At 39.5% G+C, this 22,153-nt stretch overlaps 2 protein-coding genes across 5 annotated transcripts in view; both read right to left on the bottom strand.

The window, feature by feature from the left end:
• Nucleotides 1-5,070: 5,070 nt before the first annotated feature.
• Nucleotides 5,071-6,458, bottom strand: rassf10b (Ras association domain family member 10b). The gene has a single exon (XM_031845999.1). The coding sequence runs from the start codon at nt 6,420-6,422 to the stop codon at nt 5,109-5,111; it is 1,314 nt and encodes a 437-aa protein (XP_031701859.1). The 5' UTR covers nt 6,423-6,458; the 3' UTR covers nt 5,071-5,108.
• A 3,679-nt stretch (nt 6,459-10,137) lies between these two features.
• tead1b (TEA domain family member 1b) overlaps nt 10,138-22,153 on the bottom strand; it is a 47,556-nt gene continuing 35,540 nt past the window's right edge. For all 4 annotated transcript variants that reach the window (XM_031846175.1, XM_031846178.1, XM_031846177.1 and 1 more), the window contains 9 exons: nt 21,087-21,098; nt 20,007-20,138; nt 19,697-19,743; nt 19,533-19,591; nt 18,413-18,537; nt 16,991-17,164; nt 14,802-14,942; nt 14,516-14,668; nt 10,138-13,387 (listed from right to left, as the gene is read on the bottom strand). In XM_031846175.1, coding sequence (XP_031702035.1) covers nt 13,274-13,387; nt 14,516-14,668; nt 14,802-14,942; nt 16,991-17,164; nt 18,413-18,537; nt 19,533-19,591; nt 19,697-19,743; nt 20,007-20,138; nt 21,087-21,098 — 957 coding nt within the window. In that variant the 3' untranslated portion in view covers nt 10,138-13,273. The remainder of the gene's footprint in view (nt 13,388-14,515; nt 14,669-14,801; nt 14,943-16,990; nt 17,165-18,412; nt 18,538-19,532; nt 19,592-19,696; nt 19,744-20,006; nt 20,139-21,086; nt 21,099-22,153) is intronic.

Below are 22,153 nucleotides of genomic sequence, written 5' to 3'. Positions count from 1 at the left end.
GACAGGGTGCAAGAATCTCTGACTGCATAGAGAAAATACGCTCAAAATTATGACAATCCTCAATCCTGTGTCTTTAATCATGCCAGCTCAGCAAAAAGCTCAAGAGAAGGACACTTCAGATTCCTGAATTTCTTCTCCAGAGTTCTGGGGACACTCCACATAATCAAAACTAGACATTTATGCAAACCCCCATTTAGTGATGTGGGAAACACTCCAGTCCACACAGACTTCACCTCTAAAACAAAAGACAAAAGAATGTGCTCATGTTTTCCTTTGGGAATACAGTACGTAGCAGCCTATTACATTTGTGCTTGTCACGTGTGAGATGAAGGTTTTGTTTTTATCAGGTCAAGCTAATTTATGTTCTTCCGTGTAACAAAGTGGCAAATAAAAAAGAGAGCCATGTGAAAATAGTGTGCTGCTATGTGTCAAGAGGCAGGAAGGCTGCCATTCAGCAGGCGTGTAATGCGTGTACTTCCTCTTGTTTGACAATGATGCTGCCCTAAATTCAAGACACACAGATGGCTAGGTAGGTGTGTGTGTGTGTGTGTGTGTGTGTGTGTGTGTGTGTGTGTGTGTGTGTGTGTGTGTGTTCTTGTACTTCTATCTCTGTGAGGACCTTTTTGAGTTTCAGACTTTGACAGAGAGGACATTTTTGAGAAACTGAGGATATTTTGGCCTCAGACCTACAAAGAGCTATTAACTTAAAACTTTATTGTCCACAATATGGATAATTGTCTCCACAACATGAATTACAAATAAGACAATAGTAAGAAACAGTAAACCTATTGGGAGAGCTTGGAGTTTAATTATATGCAATCAAGTTTAAGTGACCGTTTTTCTTTATAGATTTAATGTCAGAATTTGGTTTTAGCAGCACGCAGTTTCAATAGTTAAAGTCATGGTTGGAGAATGCATTGTGTCTTTGAGTCTCAAGGCGCCTCACTCTTTAAGGAAAAACATTCATCTGAAATACCAGTACAAGGTTAAACTCTTCCCCTACAGACCATTTGATAACTAACTGTTGATTAGTTTGTTTGTCGGAATCTCAAAGCACGTTGGAGACTATATGAGCTGCCTCATGAACATGAAACCTGTTTTTAATCAGGTTCATAATATATTCATACGGTGGACAGTGAAACGGGAGCTGTGTGCAGTCAAATCTTTTTTCTAATTGCTTGTCGAGTGGGATTTAGAGAAAGAGATTTACCTTTGTTTGATCTATCAAGAGCTAAAACACTTCACTCTGAACAGTTGATGGTTACAACCTGCTGACAGGATGGAGAGATGTGCCTCGGCTTGGAGGTCGTCATGTAGTTCCTGCTGTGTGGAGCTGTTGGGTTTCTGTAGGTCACATCTGCTTCTCTGGCAGCAGATTAACACAGCAGGTTGTTTATTCTGTGTGAGTTATGGACAGGATCTGTGTGCTTTTATAAACACACCAGACCAGTAGTCTAAAGAAGGAGGACGCAGAGCACCTTAGAATTCACCTGCCATAAACAATGCATCACAACATGTCGACACTCGCATTAAGAAGTCTTTGGCATCTGTGTTGCAGATCTAGTGAAACTGGGAGTGCACAGTAACTACTGGGAATAAAAAAACAGTGTTAATAATGCTGTGTATGTTCTCCTTTGATAGGAATTATTCTCAATCCTAATGAATGTAGCTGTTATCTTCATTGGCAGTTATCATTACGTTTGAAGCCCTGAATCAGCCAAATGTTACATGTGTCGAACCTAAAATGTCAGTGGCCCCCAGAATACTTCAACTTTCCATGATAGTTAGAAAAAATTAGTCAATTAATCGATAAGTCAATCAATACCAAATTAATAATTCAATAGCATTTTTGCTTAAAATAGAATTCAAACATTACTACACTAGTTTCTGGTCTTCCAATGTGATCATTTCCTGCTTTTCTCTGTTTTACAACATTGTGAACTGAATATCTTCAGGTTTTGACTGTTTCTAGGGTTGACGGCTCTGAGAAATTTAGACAATTGTGATATTTTTTACACTAAACAATTCAAACAAGAATCTCATCTGCAGATTATGCCACAATAAATCTAATCCATGACATGTCAGAGTGAGGTGTAGATGTGTCCAAAACTCACATCCCACAATCTCTTCTCTGAAGGACACAACTTGTCTGCACACATCATGTCCTTTTTTGTCCTTTTAAAGAATGATCTCTTTGTGACTGCAAAGCAACACAGAAACGAGTCACTGAACACAGACACATTGCAGCCACTGAAAATCTGCAGATGTGGAAACATTAGTCAACATTAGCAGCTTGCAGCTCTCTCACAAAGAAGTTATCTGCAGCGCTGCACACTAAAGCGCTTCAGTTTTGCTTTCTATCATTTTCCCGTAATCTCAAAAAACCTAACAAGGCTCAAATTCATCGCCAACGTTTATCCATGTGGACGGCATTTCAATACCTTTTAGCGTGAATAACATACAGTTTGTCACAAACTGGCATTACAAAGTCCAGTCACTTGACAACATGAGGAGATGACGGAGTGAGTGAAGTGGGAATAATATTGACTTCCAGCCATAGTTGAATATGTTATTGCCCATATATTCTATGAAGAGTCCAAACTATCAGTGCATCTGATGTGTCTCTCTGCATCTGATTTACCAATACAAATAATGTTGGAATTTCAAACATTGTAGGCATATAGCAAAAAGAAATAAAAGTAAAAAACACACGAATGGCAGAGTGGTGCGTGTTCTCGGCTAGCTTTTACATGAATATATATATATGTAACGTTTGCATTTCCATTTTTAGCTGTTGAGCTCAGTTTCAGTTTGTACTCTGATTTAAAACATTTTTCTTTCAAATAGCCAAGAATAAAGTATATAACATCTTGCTGACAAAACAATTAAAACCATCAAGATTCGCAGATTAAATCTCTTTTTTCACCGATGTGCGTCTGCGTCCTTTTTTAAACTTAATGTGTTGTTTAGCTGATAAAGTGAACAAGAACTTGAAGCACATGACTGGACTACTGCACATCATAGTGTTTGTAAGAAGTTGCCTGTCAATAGTTTGCAAACAAAAAGTCTCTGTGAAGTACCAGGGTGAAAATATCGTTTTGATACTGAACAATGCCAAACCCACGTTGTTGTGTAACACAGTGGGAAAACAGACTTTACCCCAAATAATCCTCCAGTATTCACACATAGGCCTATAAGTGAGTTATGTAACAGCTTCTTTGCTCAGTCACTGTATACGCTGAGAAATAACATTTAACATCTTTTATTCTTCCTGTGGATTGAATAATTCAATACACCTATTACGTATAGGTATACAACTCCTGGGGCACAGGTAGTAATGTATACTTTATTGTTGCCTTGTGTATCACTGTGTACTCGGGTATAAAGCTGCACTTGGGCGAGTTTATCAAGGTCGGAAACTCAATACTCTTTTTGATGCTGTTTTAATGTTTGTTATTCTTTAGCACTGTGCTTAGAAACTTTACAGACAGTAAATAAATTCAGCAATGAGAAGTAATGTCATTTTTTCTGTATTAACTTCAGATGGAAGGTGTTTTTCAGTGGCTGCAGCAGTGGATGTCATGTACTGTACTTTGCTGAATATAAACAGAGCATGTTTGTCATCTGTAGGCCACAGTGTTATTTTGAGTGCAGCTCAGCCAATTCTATAACAGCAGTAATATAAAAACACCAACTCTGAATACCAGATTTATAATTATTTAGAATTAACCCGTTTGTGGAAAATTTAGGAGCACATTTTTGGACACAATAACACACGAGCCTGTGTAGACTAATGCATATCATACAGTGTGGAAACAATACTGTCTGCCAGACGTCTTTGACATTAGACTGTTAACTATGTATGCAGCAATAATTAACAACGTATTGCCAGGATATTAAGTTATTAATAGGGAAAACACTCATATAAATGTTCTCTCCTGATACGATGCATTTACTAACTTCTGCCGAGTACTGATCCAATAGCAGCGCTCTCTTTTCCTCACATTTAAAATCTGTATAATACACAGAGATCATTGGAATATTGTTTATGTAAAGTAACATGAAGCCAGGGAGGCTGTGGTACGACAAATTATGTTTTGTTTTTTTGAAGACACTGACGAAGAAAGTGTATTTAATATGGATCTGTACTGTTAATCCGCTAAGGCCAGAATCAACGCCAATATCAATCAGGCATCCTGAAGAGATTTTGATTTCAGCCAGCAGCTTCCACTTCCTGTTGCCAGTGTGTCAAACTTAAGAACAGGCAGGCAGACTGTGCCAGGGATTCATAAGACATAAAAGACCTAAAGCAACCTTTACTGTATTCCGTTTTCATTTGGGGAAATGAAAGGTGAAGTGTCTTTCTTTTTTTAAAGCAGCATGGCAGATAAAATGTGGAGATGCTGCTGATGTCCCCATACTCTGGATGACTTATTCAGCTGTGAGATGATTTTCTCTCTCTATAGTTCAACAGCAATCATTCACAGCTTTCCTGCTGTGTCTGTATCAGACAGTGAAATGTCTTATCATCTGTTGGAGGTCGTTTCTGCTTGAGACTTCAGACATTATTATGACTTAATGATTCAGAGGTTTTCTTTATCCCTCAGTGTCTAGGTCACAGTGAATGCTGAGATGTTGTTCACAATCTGCAGAAATATCTTAAAGACCTTTGACTCTGTGTTTTGGCTGTGTCGCCCTGCTGTCTCTGAGGTGTGTATTAACACGTCAGAGGTTGTGGAAATGATCTGAGAGGGATTTTGGCATCATCTCTTAATTGGTTTTCTGCATTCCTGACTCGAACATCCAAAAAAGATGAAGAGAAAAGAGGAACAAATGAGGTCAAGCTTCAAAAACAGCTTTTATTTGTATGTCAAAACTATTTTCTTGGTGAGATTAACACTTATTACCCAAACAAATAAGAAACATAGTTTCTAAATGGATGTTGTAAAAATAAATGAATGTGAGGATTGTTGTGGTGCCTTACAAAGATTAAAAAAAAAAAACACCATAAAGTAAGATAAATACAGTTTATCATCCATGTTTACTTCAGAGTAAATATGATCCCTGAATCTGTGGATGTTTAAAATCGATGAACAGTCAGATAAATCCTAAACCAGTGACTCCCACACAGGGTGGCTTTCTGAGTCCTGACTGTGCAGAGAACTTAAGCCAGTGTCTGAGTCATCGTCGTTCACACTGTGAGCTTTGGACAGACCCCTGGCCTGCTCCACCCACTCGCTTTTCCTCTCCAAAATGCTCGTCATCCCCATCTTATCATCTGTCCCGTGGCTACATCTCTCCTCACTGACTGTCCCTTCCTCTATATCCAAAGTGTTCACTTTCTCCAGCAAATCCCTCATCTCCTTCTCCCTCGCTCCGCAAATCTCCTGGGTCAGCTCTAAATCGCTCCTAATAGCTTCTAAATCCGTGTTGAGGCGCAGACCGACGTATAAACTCGCCTCTAGCTGAGTTCTGATCCTCTCTTCTTCCAAAAACATTTCGTTTTCTGACGCTGTGTCTGCCTCAGGAATGGGCGGGGATGGTGCGCCCTCGCCGGTCTCTGTGTCTTTCCTCCGCTGCATCCAGCGGTGGTTCAGCTCCTCCTGCACCTGCAGCGTGAACATGTCTATAAGGGCTTCCTGCTCCCACAGCTCCTCTTGTAGTCGAACCACCTCCTCACACTGCCGGACATACTCTTCAAAGTTGGCAAGAGTTTCAGCTGAACACACTTTGTCTCCATCTCGGCTGGAAGCCGCCGCAGCATCCACTAAATAGGTGTCCTGCACGTAATTAACCCCGTGTCTCTTAATTCTGTCAAAATGCACCTTTGCCTCGCACATTTCGATGTCTGCGTCCAGCTCTGTAATCCTCTGGACCTGCTGGCGGATTGTATGATCCTGAGAAATGACAAGATGGACCAAAGTTTCCATCTTTTCTGCAGATGACGCATCTCTCTGCGCCCTCTTTGTATTGATTTTCTCCAACTTTCTGAAAGCTTTCCTGACGACCCGACGCTGTTTCTCGGGTGGGACGCCACCCGTGGGAGACCGTGCGTTCCCCTTGGTAACACAGGGGCTGTGTCTGCTGAGCACCACACGCGCCTCTGCGCTCCGGGCTCCGTGGTTCGCCAAAGACGCCTCGCTTTTCACCAACACAAACTTCACATTCCTCTGCTCCTCTCCCCACGCGACCCAAAGCCGCAAAATCTTTGTCTTTTTCGGTAAAATCCTCTCGAAACCTCTCCATTTCTCCACGATACAGTAGGACTGTGGGCGTGCAGCTGTGGAGAGGCCGTGCTGTGAGTTCTGCTCCTCCAGAAGCACTTTGACAACATCAGCGCAGGTTGTGCGCTTTGACAAGCCGAAGACAAGCTTCTCCTCTCGGCAGACCCACACCGATATCTTACTCTTCTCCACCTCCATCACGAATGTCTGCTAACCCGTATTTCTTATAAATAGAAATAAGAAAAAAGTCGTTTTTAAAAATCGACTTAAATCCGCATTTCTGGAGAAAAGCGTAGCCGTGTCATATCCTCAGTGTGCATGCGCGCTGCGTCCCGGACGCGAGATATTGCTGATGGAGCTGAAGGTTTGAGGGTCCCATGTGTCCTTCTGTGCACTTTCCTGAGGCCAAATCAAGGCCTGCCCTCACGAGACTGCCTCTGCTGTGATCACATGACTGCCACCAGCAAGCGTCAGCAACCAGTTATTATTTTCTGTGGCATGTTGGAGATTTTTGATGGTTGTATTCAATACTCTTGAAGGGGTTAATAGGTTAATAAATGATCCCCGCACCGTTTAACTCCAGATATAAGTGTTTAAAACATCATGAACATAGTTATGATCAAAAATGCTTAATTTGGATTCATGTATTCAAATTTAACTGAATGAACACAACACATATTTAAAATTCATAAATTAAACAACATAACAATTTAAGAACATAAAAAAGTAGCCTATAAAGGTGAGTATTCAGTGTCAGTGGGAAATAATTTATATTAAAATATAGAAAAGTATATTTTTTTTAACTGAATGACATTTTCTAAAATTAATTTATGGCGTTTTAGCTTTGGTTTGGTCTGCCGACTCCCGAGGGAAACATCTGGTTTAACTTTCTTCGACTGCTTGTGTATATTTGCAAACAGCAAATGTACAGACTGTACAGAGCTGTCAACCCGCTAGCCTAAATATAATCATAATACACTTTATACAGCGCCGTTTTAAAACAAAAAGCTAGGCTAAAGTAAAATGAATCAGCACCACAGCTAGGCCAGCAAATTAGCAAAGGGAAGAGAATGAATAAAAAAAGAAAAACAGTCAAATTAACAAATTAAAACACATAACACTTAGTGGAAATGGAAAAATAAAAGATGCAGACCTAACTTTATTAAAATTATTTAAATAAATTATGGTAACACATTGACAACGTGCACTGTGTTTGTGTGACAGACTGATTTGTAACTCCAGGCCTCACTATAATTTTCCTTACTGAGTTGACATTGACTGACTTTATATGCAGACATGTCACCTTTAAAAGAAACTCCTTCTGAAAGCTGCACAGAGAAATGAAATGTGATGGTGTTAACGTAAAAAAATAATGTTTAAAGGGGCTCTAAGATTTACGTTTCTTTAGGAAACTTTATTTGTATTTGACCCTTGAATTTGGACCGCATGATGCCGCCGCAGGTTGTGATTCTGTACATTGTAAAGTATCAATGGTGCGACATTATTTCAAACAATGAATAACCGTCATATGAATACAGACAGAAGAAGAAAAGCAAATCAGTTTATTGCAGAGCAGACACTTCCTGCTGTCGCCAAGGCTGTGTGGCAGAAACACAAAGAAACGTACTGTACAATTGAACACATTGAGAGATCTGAGTGGATCAGAGGTGACCTTCTCCTGGATTACACTTTTGTGTTCGATGATTTGAATATTCAGGGTTAGTTTGCTTTTGTTGATTTGAGTGAGAGGGGACAGATATTTGATTGTGTAAATGACACCTTTAGATTGTGGTGAGGATACCCGGGGGTCAGAAACGCCAAGAAACAACGGCTGAGTAACTGAATGTTGTATAAGTGTCAGCTAAGAGTGTGCTGCTTCGCCTGGTCCGTCCTTGATATTTTGTGATAATGTGCTTAAAAGGAAAGTGATGTCTATTTAAAATTCTATAATGTTGAGCCTGTTAGCTTTTAGTTCATTATCTTTTCTGTCTTATTGACCCTTTCAGATTTCGGCCTTGGTGAGTCCTGAATGCATGAGCTTATATTTCAAAGCACATTGCTGCTCACCTTTGTCTTCAAGAAAGACCTGATATCCTGAGTTTTTTTGGGGTTGTCAAGGCTGCTGCTTGTGTCCCCACAGGAGGCTTGTTTGAGGCGTATAAAGACCATGTACTATAAACTTCTTGTGTAAGAGGTGTGCCAGCTTTTGCTCCTGCAACTTGTGATGTTACAATATACGATTGGTTTTATGCTTAAGGCTTAAGATGATTACCGTGTGTGTGTGAAAGAGAAAGTCAGCAGTGGTTGTTATACTCTGCAGTCTTTTTGGACCAGAGCAAAAGAAACTAATTTGAAACCTGAAAGCACTCAATCCTCTAAATTTGTCATATCTCATTAAAATGAAGTGTCTTCAATCTTTACCTGGATTTGAATGGTTGTTAATATTCAGCAACTAACAACAGGAAGATAGATTGAAAAAATTATCCAAACAAAAAAAACGTAGCCCAGTGTTGCCAACTCTTTACAAATGGAACTAGCTTTCCGAAGCCGCCAGATGGTTTGTTACACTGATTCTCGCGTGATCGCATGACGGCGCGAGAACATAGCTGCTGTGCAAGGTAAGCTGGCAACGCTATAGCTCCAAATCAAACAAATGTCACTAAATCTAGTGAGAAAGTCACTGAGTCGGCCACACTGACAGCTCGTCCCTCACCGAAACTGTCACAAGAACGTAAACCACAAACACGGCTACTACTGACAGGCAGGTAGAGGAGCAGGTGTCCGTCCAATCAGTTCAGGCTAAGCAGGAGCCCAGATACCAATTCATTGATTTCTATCTATAAATAGAATTTCAACAAATATACCAAAATTCTTTTGAAAAGGATTAACCACCCTATCATTAGAAGGTATCGTATTGGTGTAGTGCAACCTTAAAGTAAAATGCCATAACAATGCGTCGGCTCACTCCGAACACACATATGTGCACATGAAAGACGGCCTTGAACTACATAATCCAGAATAAATCATTTTGCTTGTATAATTGCAATTCAGGAGTTATTAGTGTAAAGTGATTTATACAGGACCACATACTGGTGCTATAGACTCCACAAACTATTCTGTTTTCTCCTGGTTCTTGGGCACCTCTTTTTATTGAAATCTGTCAAGTATTTCATCAGATATCCTACAGAAAAAAACGTTCTGTTTTGAGTCCTTTCACATGCCTCTAGAATTGCTAACGTGAACTCCCATTTGGGCAGAGCCTTTATTGCCTCTTAAGCTTTACTTCAAACCCACAGGAACAAGCTGCTATAATTCCAAAATTATCTGACAGTTTGCTTTTTAACAATAATGTTTGTAAACACAGCAGGAAAACAGACAAATATTTTAGTTGACAAACACAATATCTTATGATACTTGTCATTCAAAAGGGTCTCAATCGTTATTGGTTGAGCCTTTTAGTATTTGATCTCTTCACTATTTCTGCTTTCAGTATATTTAGATGACAGCATCAAAGGTTTTCCTTCCAATGTTTTATGCGACTGCACTTTAAGTACACAATAGATAATATTAACTGGTGCCTCAACTAATGGATCAACTCAAAATTAAATTGTGCATTTTTTAAAATTAAACAATGTCTCCATCTGGTGAGGGTTTCTGTTACTACAGTGGTTTACATTAAAATATTATATACATTAGTTGTTTTACACGCAAAACAGGAACACAGACAGTTAAACACAAAGCAAGTGACAGGCTCCATCTACTGTTGATCGGAGGTTTCTGCAATTAAAGAGTTAAATGCGGCCTCAGTCCAAACAGGATCATGTAATACTGCTTTCTCAGTAAATACTCAACCCCTGCTGATTGCTTCAGGACCATAAATGTTGAACTGAAGTGACAAAAAAAAAGCAGGCAATCTATTTTCAGATTTATTTAACTTCAATATTGTATACATACAAAGTATCTAGAAAGCTACAAAAAACTATTATCAAGAAGGCATCGAAATGTTACGGAGCAAAGACAAGACCAAATGCAGAACACGGAAACATAGCAGAGCGTCTCTTCTCTCCTTTGCTCCAACACTTTACCGTCATGGATACGAAAAGATATCACACATCTGTACCAAGAAAAGCTAAGATATATCGTTTTGTACAAAGCACCTTTTTACAAAAAAAAAACAATTCTGCACACAAAACCCAAATGTGTGTATGACAACTATATGTGAGCTATGTGAAGAATCACGTTAAAGCCACCATCTGAAAATGGTCATAAAACAAAAAGGTACCAGTACCTACTCTTTCGACAGAATTACAAATAACAAGAGCTAAACTGCTGATATGTTTATATCATGATTCCTCGACTTGGCTGATTTTATTTTATTTTTTTCATGTGTCCATTTTCTCTCTTCAAATGGTCCACCAAGACATTCATGCCATCGAAGGCATCAGTCCTGCTGTTTGAGTGTTGAAACGACATGTCAAAATGTACCAGCAGCGCAGCAGCAACATCATTATATCATCTTATTGGGCTTGCAATATACAGACGATGTCATCACAAAACCAAGTACAACTGTATACAAGTACAATAATAAAACATCTCACTAAGTAATCAATAAATGTGAACAGATACACACAGCGTAAACAAAATACTGAATGATTGATTGAACTTTATCTGCATCCACCAGAGACATTGTCTGCAATTATTTAGAGCTTCTGCCATTAAAATACTTTGTAATTGTATGAGTAGCTATGGTCCTTATGGTGAAAAGCATTAACCTCAACGGCCTCGTCCACACTAGCACCCGTGAAAAATGAGTTTCTGAAACAGCATCTCAAACAGGTTTTGGAAACAATTACTTCAACCACATTAAAAGTTATACAATTTTGTAGTGTATGATCATTAAATAAACGGTCCCTTTTCGTTCTGAAAGATAAATTATAAAAGCTTGTGTCGGCCCCTCGAGGACGTCACAGCTGTGTCTGCTGCATCATCGAAGGTAACATCGTGATGTTTTCGCATCGTGCCAGCGCGTGGATGCAGGAGAGAGGAAACCATAATGTTTCCAAAAACCTTTTTATTTTTATTTTTTAAAACACTTGAACCTGCAAGTGTGCACGGAGCAAACAGCTGCGGTGTCCGTACGAGTTGACATCCTGCATGCAGTCAGCGGCTGTACGTTATCAGCAGGTCTTCCAGTCTTTGACCACAAGCAAAGAAATGGGTTTTCGTCAAATACATAATTTGCAAAATCAATGAAAGTGAATATATAATTCATCTATTTTTGTTTATACCAGTAACCAGCTTTCCTCCTGCTTTCATAATAATCCTTTAAAAAGGCAATGTGGTGATTGGTTTCACGTATGTCTCATTTTTGGTCTAGCAACATTGAATTTGTAATTTCTGTTTGATCTTTTTCGAAGCTGGACATTTTATACCAAAGGCACTTCCTTGCTACCATGCAGAACAGGACAAAAGATTGACTGTATCTCTGTATTTTTGGTCTTTTTTACGACAGGAAAGGCAGTCAGTCTGTGTTTATAGTACACTCTTAGAAAAAAGGCTGATATATTAGGAACATTTACAGCATTAGAGGAAAATATAACCGTGTTATCATTTTTCTGAGCTTTCATTTGCACACTTCAACAGAAGAGCACTGCCTTTTAATAACGTCAACAGAAACTGTATTTCTAGGAGTGTACCAATTGTAAGAAACATCATTTCTCAGATGTGAAGATGTACCAAGTAACATAGCAGTGAGTTAAGTTTGACTGTTTGTCCACAAAACTGATTTTAGACTTAAAACAAAGCAAAGGGTAATGTTAGAGTGTATTCTAAGGCACTGTACATCTACACTTTGGCAGATGGGATTGTGAATTTCTTACACAATGCGAACATAAAAAGAGTCTTCCTGCGTAGAGATCACAGTTTAAGGGGCATCTTTTGGAGTTCTCACAGCTATAACATGTTTAAGGCTCGGGATCGGCGTAGGCCACAGAAACATGTGAACATAGTGTGAACGTGAAGGCAGCACCACTCTGCTTTGGGAGTTTTCACACCAGCATCCCAGAGTGGAATGGTATTCTGAGCCTTTCAGGGGGCAAAGCCACAGCGTACTGAACAAGGCCTTCTGTCTACATGTGATTTAGAGTGTGCTGATTATTTAAAACCACAGCTGTAACAGAAAAAAGTAAGCATCACTAAGGCAAGTCTGGGCGGGAGAACAAAGTGCTTTTGGACAAGATGAGAGTCTGTTTTGAGTAATTTCCGCAGTACTTTCACCCGTCTGAAATCTAAAATTCTCCCATCAGTTGTCACAAAGACAAGACTTGTTTGCAGCACAGAAATGCTTAGCAGGTCGTAGGACTTCCTACATTTAGGAAGCAGATGCAGGCAAACTGTTGTTAGTATTTTCACAGTGCAATAATTCTGTTGTTAGTGTCTAAGACTTGGAGTGCTTCAACAGGGATAAATATACTACTGAAAGCAGAGTTGTCTTTAAAGAAATAGCAGTAATTCTGCAATATTCAAAACCACTTGCGTCAACTGTCCATGTAGTGTTTTGTTAGGTTAGTTTCTTTGGAAAATCTATTGGCTGTGGGTGCATGTCTGTATATCTACAGTATGTACGCTCACAAATTATGGACTACAGACGCACGAAACACACTCAAACATATTACACAGACCACATCAGGCCGCTGAAAGTCCTTTTTTTCTCAATCTACATAACAAAGCAGAAGAAGACGACACACATATTTCCATTTACCAAATGAATCTAGTAAATTCCTTAAAAACGGCCACATTTATACCCAACAGAGACCAACTCAACATATTTGAAACAAGAATTCTCGTATTTAAACATAAAACAACTGTACCGCAATTCACAGCTGCAGTCAAATAACAAACACTTTATATTAAAACAAATTTAGAACAACTGACTTCACCTGATACCATGACCAAAAAGCATTGTAGGTGTGACTTTCAGGTAGAGGCACTGCCACTTGTCTTGAGGTTGGTAAGTCCATGAAAACAGGGGGGGGGGGGCTCGGAGCCTCTCATTCTTTTACCAGTCTGTAGATATGATGCTGGGCGCCGTGCTCACTGTTTGAAACCTCAAACACACACGCCATACACAGCAGCGTCTCCTGGGTGTCCCTATTCGTCACCACCTGCAAGAAACCAGACGGTCACTTTCTAGTGTTGAAGTGAAAGTATTCAAGGAGTCGCCATATTTTTTGAACAAAAAACACAAAAAACACAGGTAAAGAATCCAAAGCTCAGGGTTGAAGAAACAAATGCTGTTTAAACCCTGTAAACGTCACACTTTTATGTGTTTCCGAAATAACCCTACGAGTTTCATAATGCAAACTCTCTTTGGTGTTGAAGATAATACTGAATGCACTTTCGAGTAACTTGACATATTTAACTGTCTATAATAAGTCCATTCTGTATATTCAAAAATACAGAGATCACAAAGAATAAATGTGGAAAATGATACAATAGAAATGTTTTATACGTAGAATCCTTCAGTATGAAAATGAATGTGCAGTCAGCAGTCTACAGTTTTCAGTTACTGGGTGGAAGTTAAAGGGTAAAACAAGGCTCATACTTGTATTTTGGGTATCTACAACAACATGTCAACATGCTTTAATATTTAAGAAACGCATTATTGTTCTCATACAGTTTGTATGACTGTACCTGCATTCCCCCTCCATCAGAAGCACTATGTTTAGCACGTATCTCCCCAACCCCCCTCTGATGTAGAAACACCATTACTTCACGGATATGTGTCAGTTTCAGATTCTCCTGAATATTTTAGAGCTTTTAAAGACACAGTCTAAAATCAGATAGGAAGTGCCCATTAATCTACTGTGATTATTTCCAACATGATGCCTTGGAGAAACACCTCTTAAGGCTAGGATGAATATAAATCTTACAAACCTTTTTAAGGGGCTTTTGGGCCTTGGTTGCGCCCCATGTAAAGATCTATGCCTATCTTTTTATTTGTTTTTTGCTCTCTCTGGAGTGCTGAATGACACTTTAAGACCCCATGTGATGGCTAATAATGGGGGTTTCTCTCCCCATCTTATCCTCCCTTTTCCCCTGCAGATAATGAGGCTCCTCACACTGAGTTTCATCCCCTGTGGAATGAGAACAATGCAAGAACAACGAGAGGAACTCATCTCAAGGCCCAGTCAAACCCCCCGGCCCACCAACACACCCCGACAGCAGAGAGAGGAAGAAGAATGAGAGTCCTGGAGAGGGATCTCGCCCACTCAGGTCAGTGTGATGATTACCAATAAGATAGTGAAGTTCTCCAGCACGCTGTTCATCATATATTTCTCTGGCAGATGTTTTAGTTTATGGATGAAGTTGATCATGTATTCACACATGGGAGACCGGCTTATCCGGTAGACAAAGCGTCCATTCTCAAACCGCGCATATTCAGTCTGAGGAAAATGAGAAAAAATGAATTAATTAAAATGGTATGATGCCTAAAAATATAATGGTATAGTGTAGATAGTTATTCACATCTTTTAGTCATTGTTCTGATTCCCGGGATGAAAAGACTTGAGTTCATACCTCAACTTTCTCAACCACCTGCTTGCCAAAAGAGCAGACCTTTGTTGAGCACGTAATGGTCATGTTCTCCGAGCTTTCGTACTGACTCGTGACTCCGTAGAAAGATCCAGTATCATTTTGAATGTTGCAGTTCAAGTCCGCCTGGGAGAAATAGGAACACAAAAATGAGCAGTCTGTGGCAATTAATATTTGTATTTAGGTGTTCGATTTACAGGAACAAACAATACACAAAACCACGGTACAAAGAGGGAAATACGTTGTATTCAAACGGTGAAATAAAATACTAGAAGTGACAATGGTGACAAGGTGTACCGGAGAAAAGTGATGAACTAAATGAATTGAGTAATTATGTTTTGGTACAGCAACCTCTGTGAGGTTTTTCATATAACAAGTAACAACACGCCTGTGAGTATATTAATTATTTAGAAGGTAACAACCAATTTAAAACAATGAATTATCAAGGATCACAGTGAATACATATCTGTAATGCCCATTCATGTGGACTTTTAAAAGGATAATATGCAGCCAGTTTTTAAAACATAAATAAACAAACTTGATATGAAAACCATTGGACAGATTTTTTTTATTTTTTTAAAGCTCTACAACCAAAGTCCATCAGCGGGACATTTTACAGTTTAAAAATGAACTCAGCGCTCTCTGGTGGACAAACTATGTAATAGAGACTCTGTTTCTATACGACCTCAAACCTAGTTTCGTATTTTGGTTCTGCACCTTCTCGTTATAGGCTGCCATATACACCAACACCACAATGTCTGCAAAAAAACAAATATCAGCAGATAAATAAGTGGTCCATTTTTTACTACATACTAATTGTGAGCAGGTTTTGATCATGTAGTTTGTTCACACTGGAAAAGTGACAAAATGAAGTAAATTCAGAGTCCTCTAAACCCCCGCTTTTTTAAATGTGCCATTGATGCGCATTACTTTCCAACAATGCAAAGCACAAAGATAATAGAGGAGCTGCTCACAGCTGAAAACAAAACAGCTGATGATGGTTCAACAGCTCAAGGAACACCCCAGAAAACAAAAACAGATCTTTAGTTTTTGAAGAAGAGAAATGCTCTCTTTGTTGAACCTGCAACACAATATTTCTTATCTTTTACCACTTGAGAGCAGCAAAAACAAGTTGTGAAAACAACATTGACATATCACCTTTGAAGTTGATATGGCTTATTTACACATCGGTCATTTACGGAGCAAATGTACATTCATATTTTGCTCTGTTTTTGGTCTGTTCCAACTCGTGATTTCTTAAAAAACGAACTACAAAGACAACACACTATGAAGACTGGCATAAATGACATATATACTGTACACAGGATGGAATTGAAATATCTGTACTTGGCCTTTTAGAGGAAGAATTTGGTTTAAATGTGGAATCTAAAAATGTTAATTTTCTTTGTCGTTGTCTCATCAAGAGCGGTCGAGATTAAACATGTACATCTGTACATATCAAATTAAAAGATCTCGGCCACATCTGAAGAAGCATGTAAATGTGTCCATATTGGAAACGAGATTCTAAAGAGGATTAAATGAAGTTACGTTCAAAGACTGATTAACAAGGTCGAACTGGTCTACTCCCGGAGTGCAGCCTTTCTATGCCCCGAACATCCTGTTCATTATGGATTCAAAAAGAGGAGACATCCTCCTACAACATTCTCCTCCTTCATTAAGCAAAGCAGTTATACATTCATTATTGTGCAGATTCTGTCGTTCATTTGAAATTTAGATTGGTCGGTCACTTCAAAAGGAATTTGAGGGGACTTGGTCCAAGTGCATACGGTCCTACTTTGTTGGCTGCCGCTAGTTAGCATTTTGCATCAGGGAGGAAATACATGCAATGTTTAAAACAGCCATTAGGAGTGCAACCAGGTCACTCCATTGTTTGGAGATATTACACTGAATTAGTGACTGCTTTGATCAAAAGCTCTCCTGCTATGCAAGTCCAAATATAGCCGAGTGCATTCTGCAAACATTAAGAGAGCAATCTCCTCTGTGTAGACTGATTACACCCAATCACTAAAGACGAACCTGAGCAGAATGTTCCTGATTCTCCCATCAAACATCTCACAATGATATTCATACTGATGTGCGTAAAAATCACAATCCAGCTGTAACACTGCCATTTTATATACGACATTTATCAATCCTGTGGCTGTAACACTCACCCAGAATTTTATAAGGAAGAAGGAATTCTGGGGACCTTTTCCATAGAGCTCCTTCAGTCCTCCTTTCTTTTCTGGGAACTTGTCATAAATCTGACGAATGTCCACAGACTCCAGCAGGGCGTCACTGTAGGAATGATTTGTCTGTCCGATATGTACAAATAGGTGCTTGTTGTACTGAAAGAATAGATGAATAGGGTTAGAAACACACTTTAAAATACGGTGCTCTATTTCATGTTATATCAAAAATGATCTATGCATCAATATCAAGAGAGTCATCAACACAGAAAGGTTTGCTGAAAGAAAATGAGCCGATTCTGACAAACGAACCACCGTAATAAACGAGGTGGCTCGAATCAGATTGGTAACAATAAAACCTCATGATGATAACCTCTGCAACACTGCTTTCTATCTGGCTGTCTGCATGGTTTTATGATGTACAAATTAGGAAACATCATTCTGCTCCACTAAAGCCCAAAACAAACTGATCCCCTAATATGTATTATCACCCAAAACAGGAATGCCAGACTGCTTCACCCAAATTCTATAAGCATATAAGTTGAGACTTCTTTTATAAGCAAGAAAGCCATGAAATCACAAAGCTCATTATTCAGTCTTCATTTACATGAAAAGCAACATTTATGCATCGAAGGCAACCACAATCAACCTAAATTGACAATATGGAATGAAATATGAGCGCTTTATCTTTGAAAGAATATGTTTCCTCTATTTCATCAACTTTTCCACGCAGAATATTTGGATTTGGTTTAACAAAGAGAATAAATGTTGTGGTCTGGTAACCCAAGAAACCCATGGTGCATAGCAGAAAGCAGAAAGAGAAGCAAATCAGAGAATAACATTTGATCTTCAGAGGTTCTTTGGCCTTGTCGTGACCGCATGAAACGCTGTGGTACTGCACTTCAGTTTAAAAGCTCGCAGAGCAGCCTCTCCAGCATGTAGCCTTTAAGGGCAAATGCAACAATTTCAGCATCGAGCCAAATGTAAGATTAATGGCTGTTGTCATGCCGTAGTAATAACAAAAGGAAGTGCTCGGGAAAATGTGGACAAACATTAACAAATTGCTAAAGCAAACAAGAAATGTGAGACTTGAATTTGTCAACTCACACTCTGTGAGTCTGTGGATCGTCTGGCTGAGCTGACGTCTGCCGCGTAAATACAGTTTTGGCATGCCTTTTAAGGTACTGATTAATATACAGTCCTTCATTATTTCTGCAGGTTTTCATGCTGTGTGTCCCTACAGGCCAGGCTTCTCCCCTCTCAGCTTGTTTTGGCCTCCTCTCAGCTGACTTTCCGCCTGGGAAAAGGTCCCAGTGTATTCATAGAGGAAAGGACTGGATGATAAGAGGTGGGAATGAACACCAAGAGATAGTGATATTGCATGCTTTAGTTTAACGCTCCACTCACTGTGTCTGGGTCTCTCTGTTGCTCTAGGAAGGCGGAGAACTCCACCAGTCGGAGTTTAGATGTACCGATGGAGCGGCCCTGCCATGCTGGTGCCGTTGGAGCTGGAGCTGCTATGGACTCGTAACCTACAGTAACGCCACAATAACACAACATTTGTCCTGTCTGTGGGGTGTTTTACAGTACAGCCAGATTAAGTTAAGACAACAAAGAAAACTTATTTCATATTAGAGATATCGTCTGATTGGTCAGGTTTGTCCTGATGTTGTTTCTAGCTACTGTCCTCTTCACTTAAATCAAAAATGCCCAACAATTCACAAACTGTACAACCAAGAAATACAAGAAATAAGTAACACAGCCAAAAGATAAAAAAATTAAGTGAAATGAATCCTTACTGTATCTTTGAATGCTTATTTTTCAACTTCTACACAGGTTTAAGTATTTACAATCAATCCTAATTCACAAAAAAACTTTACATGGGTAAGAATAAATCAGTGGTTTCTGAATGAGGTTAAATGTGTTGAATGACAGGATTAAAAAAAATACATTATGTGCATAACAAATGTAAAATTAAATTTAAATTAAACTTTAGCTACTGACGAACCTTAAAGGCAGAATGAGTGCAATTTTCCTACAAAACTATGTAAAGACTCATACATAAATAATCCCTCTCAATAATCGGTGTCTGTATCTGCAGAGACACAGTCCCTTGCCTGTATTTTCTTATTTTGCTGTGTTTGGGACATTTCTGGGCATCAACCTCTATAAAACAGGCTTTTATTGTTGTTGCCATCTCCCAAGCATTTTAATCTCTCTCTATCAACACATTCGTTTTTCAGCTAGACAATCTGCCAAGTTTCCCCAGTAAATCTAAAGGAACAGATTCAACAGGTAAGAATATTTTAAATGCTTTTTACCGAGCAGGGAAATGCTCATGTGGATAAGTCTGAACACAGTAAATAGTTAGCACATTGTACTACGTCATGCATGTTATTGGATCTTTGTCCAATAACCAAAGGGTGAGGTTGCATTTCCAATATTTCAAATTCAGCAATTATACAACATGATGTACGTTTTGGGTCATATTTTTCCTTAATAGTTTTCTAATCAGGTAACTTCTTACTTGAAATGGCTGTTGTGACTGGCTGGATGGGATAGGCTTGCTGGGTGAAAGGCTTAATGCTGGAATAGAGAATGACAGACCCATAAAAATACTATATTTGATCCATTGCTTTAAGAGTTTTTTTTGTGAATTCAAGTTCTCTTTTTATGAAGTTTGATACTTACTCTTGTGAGGATCCTGGCTGACCGGCCGATAACATACCCTGCCATAACTGGAGAATTACATATATTAATAGAAAACAAACAACAGAGAACGTACAATTGCGATCAAAATGTATCACAGCTCCATGTTCAGTGGATGTAGTTATCTTGACTAACACTCCGTTTGATATTGTGCTTATCTGATAGTAGCAGTTATGCAAAGCTGGGGTGTGTAATGTGATTTGGCGCGGGAGTCGGCGTGGTTGGCCCCATGGCTGCCCTGGGTGAAGCTGGACAGGATGGATCAATAGAGGGGTGCCGACAAGGCTCTTACCCCTGCTCCAGGAAAGGCTGGGCGTGGGATGCCTGGCAGGCCCAGCTTGTTGTGAATAGCCGTGGCAGAAACAATCTGAGCCGAGGACATGGAGGCCATGCTCTGGAGGGCTTTGTCCTTCACGGCTTGGTCCTTTAACAGCAGTCACAAAAGGCTTACCACTCACACAGAAGGGGAAGGTGGGGCATTTTGCAGAGGGAGCAACAAACAAGACTCCAAACAACACACTAAAAGCATCACAGACCTCTCTCACAACAGTAAACTGCAAGCAGGTTAAATGAAGGTGCATGTGCATCGCTATTCACATACTATAAGTGTTTTTACAGGAATGTGCTGAACAAGAACAATTCAATTCCAATATACAGTGCAGTAGCTGTGGTATGCACTTACACAAAAGTTTTGTTGTTGACTAATCGACCATTAAAATACTTTCAAAAACTCATTCAGCAGCATTTCTATCAAGGCTGCGTTTGTCTGCAAGTCAAAACACATCTAGAAATTGTCAAGAATGTCTCAAGTAAAACTGAAGATTACCAGTCCTACTTGGTGAATAAACGTTCACTTCTCTCGTTAGTTCCTTATTCTTTAATCTTTGGACAAGTGTTTTTTTAAATGATCAGGAAATATCTAATTGTAAATGGTAAATGGTCACGCTTCATCATAACAAAGAGCCACAAAAGCTTGCAGAAGTGCACTGCACATTGCACGTTGTTCTGGACATGGCCCTTTGTTAATGAGCATTTACAAAGTTGTATACGGTCATACTGAACCTGCTAAATTCAGGTAGTGCAGCAGAGTGCACACCTGGGCAACACATACGCACTAGCAAACCCATGCAGACTCACTGGTGGCAGAAGCTAAAGGTAAGCATGCTGGCAACAGATGCTGATGGAGCAGAGTCAAGCTACAGTATAATAGTATGATGACACAATGAGAAACCACTAAACTGGAAAAAAAAACACTGGGCAGCGTCTACTGTGTCGCTATGGCAGGAGAACAAATGCAAAACTAGCAGCTGAAGGACAAAGCAGGCCCTAATAAAAGCAAAGACAGCGTCACAAACAGAAAATGAATACTTACCATGTTTGTAACCTAAATGCAAAGAAACAGGGTTTTGTTGTAAATTCATTTATTGTGAGTAATTCAACATTTATTAATAAAACTGTTGTTTAAGTCTTGCATGACAAAGTATGTTACCTACAAACATCAGTAAAACAACACCTTCATTTGTGAATGTCAAGCCTTCTTGACACAGCACAACACAAAATGTGCAATGATCACTTAATAACAAAGGATTATTACACATTATCCTTGGTCTCTGTGGTGAATGTCTTGCTCTCTATACTTTTCACAATCTGATCAGTAGTCATCACTTGAGACAAAACAACAGAACAATAACGCAACGACTGTAATTTCACAAAAATGCCATAGACGAGACCAGAAACAGCAGGTTTTCATTGACGCCCCCCTGAAATGAAGGGCACACTTGTATTTCTCTTTACCCCAACACTCTAATTTGCTTTAAATGAGAAAAGACAGGGATTCATACAAAAGCTGTCTGCTGTTCTTCAGACAGCCGCCTGTGCCCTTGAAAGACCAGGCAAAGCTGCCTGTCTGAGTCTTGCTGTCTCTCAACATGCACACACACACACACGCACACACACACACACACACACACACAGGGTCATTAATTTGTGTTGGAGCAAATGGGGAAAGTCAACACATGAAGTCGTCTCCCCATGAAAAGAAGAAAATGGCACATGGGTGGGGAGTCCTTTGATACACAAGCATTACTTCATGAGATACTTTAAATTACAGGTCAATATTATTCAAGATGGCTTCTTTCACAATGCCTTTGTCCCATTTTTATCTGCCATTGTGAAAAGCTTTCCACAGTGATTTTAACAGAGTTCATTATTGTTTAACAATTGACAAGAACGCTTTGAAATGACGACATCTGAACCGGGAGGAAGGAAAGCGGCTGACGGCCACGGCACTGCGAGGAGGAAGGAGGAGGAATAAGAAAGCAGAGCAGAGCAAGAGTCAGCCATCAGACCGATATCCTTGGACCTGCAGCTCTCGGCCAATCACCAGCAGCCAATGCCAGCACGCTTCCCGACATCTGCACACTTTGATTGTGATTTTAC

This window comes from Anarrhichthys ocellatus, unplaced genomic scaffold, assembly GCF_004355925.1.
Source record: "Anarrhichthys ocellatus isolate YVR2014 unplaced genomic scaffold, GSC_Weel_1.0 scaffold6, whole genome shotgun sequence".
NCBI lineage: Eukaryota > Metazoa > Chordata > Actinopteri > Perciformes > Anarhichadidae > Anarrhichthys > Anarrhichthys ocellatus.
The sequence above is the reverse complement of the archived record's forward strand: the minus strand, read 5'-3'. Positions and strand labels throughout refer to the sequence as shown.

Bases quoted from the DNA above. Each gene is read 5' to 3' on its own strand.
- rassf10b (XM_031845999.1), bottom strand. From the start codon at position 6,422: ATGGAGGTGGAGAAGAGTAAGATATCGGTGTGGGTCTGCCGAGAGGAG.